Source organism: Scatophagus argus, chromosome 12, assembly GCF_020382885.2.
Source record: "Scatophagus argus isolate fScaArg1 chromosome 12, fScaArg1.pri, whole genome shotgun sequence".
NCBI lineage: Eukaryota > Metazoa > Chordata > Actinopteri > Scatophagidae > Scatophagus > Scatophagus argus.
The window spans coordinates 10,431,719-10,441,697 of record NC_058504.1 but is presented as its reverse complement, the minus strand read 5'-3'; the positions used below and the strand labels follow the sequence as shown (position 1 = coordinate 10,441,697).

The 9,979-nt window shown below is 40.8% G+C and overlaps 1 protein-coding gene and 1 long non-coding RNA gene across 3 annotated transcripts; one reads left to right on the top strand and one right to left on the bottom strand.

Moving 5' to 3' along the window:
* Window positions 1-942: 942 nt before the first annotated feature.
* On the top strand, window positions 943-8,328 carry si:ch211-276i12.4 (transcriptional activator ptaB). Its single transcript, XM_046407022.1, has 6 exons — window positions 943-2,316; window positions 4,021-4,049; window positions 4,604-4,732; window positions 5,459-5,525; window positions 5,821-5,928; window positions 7,080-8,328. Exons 1-6 carry the CDS (start codon window positions 1,315-1,317, stop codon window positions 7,662-7,664), a joined length of 1,920 nt encoding a protein of 639 aa, XP_046262978.1. The 5' UTR covers window positions 943-1,314; the 3' UTR covers window positions 7,665-8,328.
* LOC124068627 lies at window positions 4,542-5,900 on the bottom strand. 2 transcript variants are annotated; one of them, XR_006844953.1, is made up of 3 exons: window positions 5,855-5,900; window positions 4,797-4,881; window positions 4,542-4,670 (listed from the first exon to the last, which is right to left on the bottom strand). It is a non-coding gene; the product is annotated as an uncharacterized LOC124068627 (long non-coding RNA). The 2 variants fall into 2 exon arrangements; XR_006844952.1 differs by lacking the exon at window positions 5,855-5,900 and adding an exon at window positions 5,132-5,313.
* Window positions 8,329-9,979: the final 1,651 nt, after the last annotated feature.

Below are 9,979 nucleotides of genomic sequence, written 5' to 3'. Positions count from 1 at the left end.
GAGCCGTGATTCCATTATTCTGCAGCCAGACACCGAGAGAGACAAACTTATGCATACTGAAACAAGCCAACAACTGGATACTTTACTGAAACACCAAGACATTTATTTTCTGTAGAGACTATTGTGAGCAAACTTTTTGAGGACTCCTTATTGGCTCGTTCAAAATATTATATATTTTTCAGAAAAAGTCACCACATGCTGTACCTATTTTTGTGGTGAGAAACAGCAGTAGCTCTGGTCTGAAGAGATGATATCATAGCCATATAGAGAAAAAGATTGTCTGGGAAAAAAAAAATCAGATTACCAACACGGATCACCATCAGTGCCCTTTGTGTTGTCAACCCGTACAGGACAGCATCCACAATCCATCTCCATCAAGAGGGAGGAGACAGGTGATGGAGAATTTTTTTAAGCCTGTTCACAGCCCCTGCGGCCCAGACGAGATCAAGCCGAGGAAGCACCACCACCACCACCGTCAACACCATCACCAAGACCCCCAGTCACACAGGTAGGACGTTTCATACCAGCCGGCCAGATTTGTTTTCACATCTAATGGAAGAAGTATTCAAGTAAAAGTCTGATGTATCCCAAAATTTGCCTCTATTGAGCAAAAGCTACAGCTGCATTTTGAAATGAAATATTCTGACATTTAAGTTATAAATATGCTCTATTTCTACAATGTAGTTATATTAGATTGGTAGGCAGAGAGACATAATTAAAGTTGCTTGTATTCCTGTGTCTTTGCCTGGTAGGTACACGATGTTTGATGAGACAGACAGAAATACAGATGAAAGCCATGGGCACCACCGTCCCCATCACCATAGTCATTATCTCCATGGCAGCCATCATCACGATGCCCACCATCGTCATCAGGCACAACAATTTCACAACAGCGAAGAAGATGAGATACTGTACAAGAACGAAACACCTGTAACTCTCTCCAGGGCCTCTTCCTCCTCCCTCTCTTCCTCCTCGTCCTCCTCATCCTCCTCTTTTTCCTCCTGGTACACGGAGACAAGTGCAAACGGTCCCTTCTCTCTTTGTCATGCTGAGCATCCACAGCATTCCCTGTCCTGCTCCAACATCGCAAATGTCCGCAGAGGTTTCAGGGAAGATGACAGCAGTGAGCCCGTTGTCTTTGCCACGATCAGACATGGAAAAAATGGCAGTGTTTGTAGTGAGTCACAAGGAAGCTCACAAAAGAAGGGAAAGCGTGGATTTTCTTCTCTTAACCGAGGTCACAGCAGAAGTGATGAAGGTCTTCTGCAGGGTAGTGAAAGTGAACTTGGAGCTGAACGATCCAGGGAACCTCACATGAACTATGGACCTCTGTACAAGACAGCTAGTTTGAACCGGAGCCTGGCTTTCAGTGAGGAAGACATTCTGTTAGGGGTCTCCAGGGGCCCCAAGAGAGCAGTGTCCTCAAGCCAGCTACCCAGCAAAGGCATCCTTAAAAACAAAGAGCCTCATAGTGACATTCGCAAGGCTAAGTCTATGGAGGTGCTGTCCCCAAGAGTTTCTAATGGTCAAGATTCCAGTAGACAGAAGGGAAAAGGGGTAACTCAAGTCGAGATTGAACAAGCCAGGGAAAATTTTGTGAAGGGGAAGTTGCAGTTCTCAGCCTTTCTAGATGAGATTACAAAACAGGTTATGAGTCCATCTGCTCTCACCATCTTGGGTGTGAACAACAGAAAAGCAACTGGGAAGCAGCCTGCTCCAACCCAAAAACCTGGCCCAGTCAAGCCTCAGCTCCCACCCAAAAAGCACAGAGAGAGTTCAGGGGAGGAGAGGGAGCAGCACAGCAGGCAGGAGAAAACGGCTCACAGCAGCTCTCGAAAACACTCGGACTGCTCCAACCCGGACAAACTTATCTCATATGCAGCTAAGAACCACCGCGGTAGTCCCCCACCTCATCACTACCCTCACTCTCCCAGCCACAATACACAACATGGAAGCAACCGTAAAGACAGGAGGCTGTCGCCCACTGGGGGCTCCGAATCGGGGGACAGATATGGTAGATGTGGCCCTCACCTCACAGACGGCACCAGTACCAGTCCTGAACCCAGCCGGCCTAAACAACGCCACCAACGCAAGCAGCAGCCTGCAGCCTCATACACTCAACATACCCAGCAATTCCCTCAGCAGCAGCCTCAACAGACACGTTCTACAACAGGGCCAGGCCTTGGATCTGAATCTTCATCCACAAAATCAGATTCATCCAGGGCCAGGGACACAGCCTCCACAGCTACCAGTCACAGCTCAGAGCAGAGTGGTCGGCACCATTCACAACATGTGGGAAACTCTAAACCACGCAGGGTAAATGTACTTTTTTGTGTTTTTTGTAAGAGCACAATAATATGAGACCGTAAAGATAGGAGTGAAGGGTGATTTCAGGCCTCAGATCACGAATCTGAAAGTGAAATGTCACTTGTACAGTCACACCTTATTTCAATTTAGAAATGAAACACCAATGAAAGCATGTTTTGGTTAAATGGTTAAAATGCTGTAATACACATTTGCACTTGTGGTTGTCATGATGTTATAAGCTTGTCTATTGACATTCATTTCCCTTAAGAGCTGAAATGATTTGAAATAATCACATTGGAAATTAGTCACAATAAGTGACAAGTAAGTCATGAGTTATCCTGATGTAATATAGCTAATATAAGTTATTTATATTTATTCATAGAATGAGTGATAATTTTAAAACCTTTATCAAAAAAATCTGTGAGTATCAATTCAGGGATGGCAAGAGAGTGTTATATACAGGATAACAAACTATTTCAAACCGTGCTGCATCACAATGTGTAGCATGTTATGCTGCTATAATGTATTATGGATATATATTTGCACGTACTGAACTGAGGGGAAGACAGCTCTGTACAAATAACAGGATGTGCATAACAAATGGAGTGTTGCTCCTCTCTTGCAGAGGCAGTGTAGCTGAGACACAGGCTGTGTGGGATGTGCCAAAATTACGCATTGCAAGCTGAGTCATTCTTCAGCAATGCAGCAGATGATAGTCCTGTGCTTTTAGGGGAAACTCTCTTTGAAACCACCTTTATTTATCAGTTTAACTGGTCCAGTTGTTTGTTTTCAACTGTCAGCCTGGAGCTACTGTATGTTCCGGGAATCACCTATGTATGATGACAGAGTAAAAATACACATCACACATGCACCAGGACAAATCTCACATACTGGCTCGCAGTAGCAGCCAGTACCACACAAAATGTGTGAGTTAGTAGGTTGGATAAAAGCAAGCATCACATTGCTGTTATGTAAGAATCTGCTCGGCATGTACTAATATTACATAACATCGTCTTTTTCTGTGTTGCTATTGTGTAGGATTTGGTCTCACTGACTGTATCTTATCAAGTAAAGGTTCAGTACATACTTCTTTTTTTTTATATGCAAAATCACACACGTACAAATGTGAGGAGGAACATGTCAGATGGGATCATAAGCCATTCTGGGTGCAGGTCTGTCAGAACTCACCAGTCTAGTCAGTCTGTCATGTGCTCAGTAAGTGCTAGACAGATGACCTGTCCTGGGTGTATTCTGCCTTTTACACAGTACAAGCAACGCCAGGCTAAAGTGTATTAAAAATAATTGTATGGGAGGATGGAAGTGATGCCATTCTTATTATATAATTATATGCTTAATATAGCGCCAAGCCTGGAACCACTCCTGAGCTGCTAATGTTGTTGTAGATTTACAGACACGGATCAGCTAATCCTTAAATGGCTTTGTTCAAAAGTGCCAGTTCACATGTGAACAGTGAATATCTGCAGCACATGTTGACTTCGAAGAGTGACGTGTTTCTCATTTCTTTTGGCTCTTCTCGAGCGCACTGGAATTCAAATGAAAACAATGGCAATGTGACATTTATATTGGGTGAGCAGTGAAGATGTAAACATCCTCCAATCTAAGCTATGCTAGTATTACTGTATATCCTGATGTACCTAATGTCTTGTGTATATTGCAAGCATTAATTAGATTTTTTTTATCCTGTTTTTGTAGGACACATTGTGTGATGCCGACCATCTCCGGTAAGTGTGTAATAAACTTGCTGTCAGTTTACTTCACATTTTGTCTAATGTTTTGGGTCTGGCTCCATCCGTCTTGTGATGGGTCACTGGTTATTGATCACACTAATAAGCATCCTCTCTGCCTCCGTTCCTGTTTTAACATGAAGGGGTGCAGTTATGGAACTCATTTATATAATAATCTCTGTGTCAGTAATAAGTATATATGACAGAGAAGCTAAAGAGTGGCATGACAAAATTACATAAGCGCAAAAAACCCTCCCATAGGTAATATATAATGCACATGTCACTTATGAAGTCTTTCCAGACTATTACTATAAATATACTTATACAATTTGTAGCTGATGCCTGTATGAAATAGGACCTCCATGGCTCTATAACAAAATAGTGCTTACTTGTATAGCATCTTTGTTGTGATTATTTGAGAGTCAAAGCTGTTTTTGGAGTCTGATTATATAACTATCATATGTGTATTGTTATCAGCCTGGAACAAAGAGCCTAATCTCTAATATAAATATATTTTCAAAGCTCAACTCCCATCATTCCTATGTGTTCAGGGCGCTGCAGGAGGAGAATGCAGATCTTCACCAGAACTTGTTGCAGACTGTGGTTTGCATCGAGAGCCTGGAGGTGGAGTTGCAGAGGACCAGGGATGAGCTCAAGCATGTCAAGGAGAAATATAAAAGGTTTGTAACAGAACAAAATTCAACATGCATGGTGGATTAACATTGCTTAGACAATATAACTCACATGCGCAAATAGACACTGAAGACTGCGTGGGACTGGAAAACATCGCATCCACGTGTAGTATGATGACACAGTACACAGCATGCCTCTATATGAGAGCAACATGATGTGATTAATGCACATATATTGATTACAGACCCAGAAGTAATCAATACAAATCCATCAAGTCAATCTGTGGTTTTACATAACAGTTTCGATAGATTGATTGATCCATGGAACATACTGGATTAAAAGCCCCTGCTCATTTATGCGGGTGTTTTGGTTCTGCAGTGACCCATTTTCCTTGTCCAAAAGAGACAAGTGGACTCAAGACATTTGTCCTAGCCCTTCAAACTCACCAGTGAGAGCCTTGTTGTGACCTGAACTCTGTCAAGCCTGTATTTATCAACAGCTGCAGTGCACTAGCCACATACCACACCGTCCTCAACAGACCGGAGCAACTGGCGTGAATGGTCATCTCACATTAGGCTCCAGTTTGGTGTCAGTTGTTAAATATTTATGAGGAGACTTTGTGGCTGCCACTTGGCCTGAAAAAACAAAAAAACAACTGCCTTTAACTCTACATGAAAGATAATGAGATGGTACTGTGGTGTGCACTGATATTAGGCACTGATATTATATGGTTTCTAAATCTTCTTTCTTCTGTGGTTCTCTGTGTCTTGTAGCCTTCTGGAAACCCACACTGGGACTAAGCAGACTAATAATCTGCTAGGCGAACACCTGCATATAGCGGTGAGAAAACGTGCATGGAAATAAATTTGGGCCCGGGCTGAATTAAGGGGACAGAGGGGATCTTATCTCAGAATCAGAATCAGAATTCCTATATATACATTGTATATATAAAAGTATGTGTGTCCATCACAGTGCAGAGTTTAACAGTTTGATGGCGACAGGCAGGAATGATTTCCTGTGTCGCTCTGTGGTGCATCGTGGGAGTAAGAGTCTGTTATCTCACAGTTTTCACAAATAATGAACTACTTTACTGTAAATGTCATCCTACTGTGTGTGTGTGTGTGGGGGGGTGCAGTCAGAGAGCCTGAGCAGTGAGAGGAAGTACTTACTAAACCGAGTGTCCCAGCTGAGCTTGGAGTTGGAAGACGCCCACAGGACCATGGCAGCACTGGAGAACATCAATGTGAGCACAGTGCCACCTACTGGTACACTTTGCCCCCTTCCCCATACACTAGACATAATCAGATTGGAGGCTTTTTACCAAATACATTATTAGATGTGTCATTCAAATGTTTGAAATTTAATATTATGGTACCAAATTACTCAAAATCTAAAATGTATATGAAGCAGGTATGTTTTAATTGCATGTGTTTAATCCTGCTTTGGCTTTGCTTCTCCTCCTTATCGCAATTTAAGTTTTATCGCAGTCAGCTTAAGATATTAAATCATTTCTTTGTGCACCCAGAACTGTCTACTAATGTGTGTGTAAGCATGACTGAATTACTGAACAGTCCCAACAGTCACAGGCTTCAAGGCACTAAGAGGTCACAGGGCCCCAAACATAGAGATGCTATTTTTAAGTGGCCATTAGATGTGTTCTATTTATTTATATGTTCTTGATTCTAAAACACTGAGTAACTGCTGATATTGAGTCAGATTTCCTTTTATAAACTTGCATAAATAGCTGCACAGAGCTTCTCTAAGCCACTGTAAGCCTGCATTAAAATAGTAAACAGTTCAAATATTAGCTCAATTTAAATTCATTTGCACCACACAGTTTCGACAATACCTGGTAAAGAACACAATAGTATGTACCATAATGGCTGCAGTTACAAAATTGCAGTTTTTAGTTATCAGTATTCAGATCCTTTACTTAAGTAATAGTTAAATACAGCAATGTAAAAATGCTATTTTACAAGTAAAATTGGATTTAAAATTTAAATAAAAGCAAAGGAAGAGTTCTTGGTCTGCAGTGAAATGTTCTCTGTGACTGCTGCATCAGTGTTTTGAAGCAGCATTTTATTTTTGTAGGTGGTCAATGAGATTGTTTAACATATTTTATACTCAGTCCAGTGGTTCCCCAACTTGGGGGTTGTCAGCCCCTTCAAAGCTTGACAAGGCAGTTAATAAAAGAGCATAGAAGAACAAATGAAGTTATCTTCTGTAAAATTATAAACATCTCAATTTTTTACAAAAAAAAAGACAAAACAAAACATAATCAGATGCTGCTCGGTGAAAATTGTTGCCAAAAAAATGCATAACAGCCTGGAACAACTTTTTGTTTTCCTGCATTGAATTCAGATTTAATGTATATGTTTGGTGTGTCGACTTCAGGTGCCATGCTTGATAAAAGAATTGCTGGAGAAGCACTTTGATTCTGCTGAGGCCATACAGAAGTTTCTGAAAACACCCGCTCCAATCAACCATTGTGCCACTCGAGCAGACGCTCAATCCCAAGCTCCTAAAATGGAGGAAGGAGCACATGATTGGTTGGTGAAGCCAGAGACATGTCCACAGAGGGTGACAGCCTTCATACCGTTTAAACAGGAGGTACCAACAGGAAGAAAAGAACTGGAGTCCAGCCACAGCCCACCTCTCTCTGTAGAGAACATGAGCACCGCAATCTATCAAAAAATGGCTGCCAGTTACGCTGCCAAACCACAACCTGTCTATCTCCAAAGCCAACAGCAGCCTCCCATGGGAACTGCCCACCCTGACACTCAACCAAACCCCCAGCAGGCCCATGTAGGTGGCGACAGCTGTGTTGGGAAGGCAGAGGTAAATGTAACACTTGTGGATCAGGACGTTGTGGATGTGACGTCCATGTCAGCGCAGCGGATCCTGGATGAGTTCTTGCAGCAGCTGCAGTCCCATAAGGATGTGGGCGGAGAGAAGGAGCAGCGGGGTGGGCTGGAGTGAGCGAATGGAGCGAGACGTACAGGCAAAGTGGCAGACGGAGAATGTCATCTGAAGACATGGCAGCATTAATGTATACTTCCATCTTGTTGCACTGAAACATGTGTGCATTCATATATGTCAAACAGTTCTGCTGAAGTTGAGAAAATGTGTTTGTGTTTCGCTTGTATATAATGTACTTTACGGGGCTTAAAGGATTTTATAAACCAGAAATCACAGAAGAAATGGAAGAAAATTCTCTACATACTATCATCAGTATGTTTAAAAATGATACCAAAATTGGATAAACAGGGAAAAAAAAAACACACTTCTAAATTTTCAGCGAATGCATGAAAAAAATAGCATTAAAATATTTAAATTCCTCTTCAGTTTCTTCGTGTTCCTGTTTGACCTTAGCTGTGTAGACTGTGTAGACCCCATGACTGATGCAGCTGTAAGGTAGCTTTACATTCAGCTTTATATTAACAATTTTGATGTGGTAATTCTGCTTTTTTTTCTGCAAAAATCATGTTAGACACACTTTACAGAATTTGTATGTATGTCTTAGTACATCTGTGTAGGGGATCTAAAAAACAACTCATACTGTAGACAACACTTTTTAAATATGTGTCTGTTTAACTGGTCTTTTTAATTAGGTGTCATTTACCTTGTTTGTTCCCTTACCTTGTTCCTCCCAAAAGAGCAGAAAACATGCTGATCAGATGAAATGTCATTGCGGTACAAGGTCTCCACTGTCACTGTTGGCAGAGTGAGAATCTGTGCTTTGATAAGAGTCAGTGATAACGGCCACCCAGTTAATGTCACCTTTCAACAAATCCTTTTTTAAGATAAATACCCTACTTTTTTTCTCTTTTGATAGATGCAGGATGTCAAGGTTTTTAAAAATATTTGTCATGTAGTATTATGAAGCGCTGTACCCTCTCGTCAGAGTAGCCTTCACATTGTATAATTCAATAAAAGGCTCTTGAATGGGAAATACTTATGTAGCTACCTGAATAATGAAGATAAAAACCTTTTCGATTGCAGCACGGTAGTAGGTGAAGTAGGTGGCTCTCACTTGCCTCTTGAAGCTGCTTCTGCCTTCACACACTTGAGTGACTTCATAATAGTCATTTTTTTCAACAGCAACGTGTTGCACAAACACCAGTGAAAAAGATTTCATTTCTACTTTTGTTAACAGTAATTCAACGAGGCAGAAATGCCTCTTGAAGTTTTTACACAGACGTGATTTCATCAGTTCATTTTCAATGTTTGTACTGCGTGTTTGTGAGAAACCTTGAACTACAGGAAGCAGATTGATGATGGATATTCAGAGCAGGAGAGCTGCTCTTAAACGGTTATATAGTTATTAAAAATGATTTATGTGAAATATAATTTTAGGTTTGCAGAAAATGTAAATGAAATATATAAATAAATGAATATTTATTGCCTTGGTATGTATACGATACATTCTTCCTTTCAGAAATATTGACGTGTTAATCTGGTTAAATGTGGTTAAGAGGCATAAAGTTTATGTGAAGCTGGATAAAATGTATTTTAATCTGTGTATCCTCCACCTCTAATCAGTGTACACTTTACCTTCTGCTTTATACAATTCTCAACACCACTAGCCTGCACCAATTCAATATGTAACTGTGTTTGTCATTTCATCTGTTCTACCAATAAAAATAATCACCTTAAATCTCATTATTCATTATTATTTCATTTCATTATGAATATGCATGAGGTCATACGCACAGCCAGCTGTGTTGTTCTTAGCTCTACAAGAAATGTAACATTTGTCTTCTATAGGTAAAAAGAAAGAAATAAAGAAAAAGAAATCTGGGATCTTCAAAACTCCTGAGAATTATCGACTGAATGCACTGAATGAGACTGTTAAGATAATGATTGATGGGCACACTGACAGATCTCTGCCACTAGAGGGCTAAAACAAAAACAGTCAGCTCATCATGTCAAAATGAGCAGCTCTTTCAATCAATCTTCTTATTTAACGGCATCATTGGAAATGTGATTTATGCTGCATGGATAGACAATCTCCAGTTATGAAGTGATAGTCTGATTTAGTTATCTTTGTGGTATATGGTAAGAGCTGGTAACGCAAGACTGGCTTCAACTAAAGTATAGCTCTGACTCAAGCTGTCATAAACACTTATACTAACAGTGTAATCCCATTGATTCAGCCCCACCAGCCGCTCCCTCTGCACTGTATTCATAATCCCACATGAGTGCAACTCTCCTCTCCCTTGTCTTACTTTCGCTTTTCATGAAGTAGTCTCCATCATTTTAGGGACAATATTCACTTCATTTTAGTCAGTAAA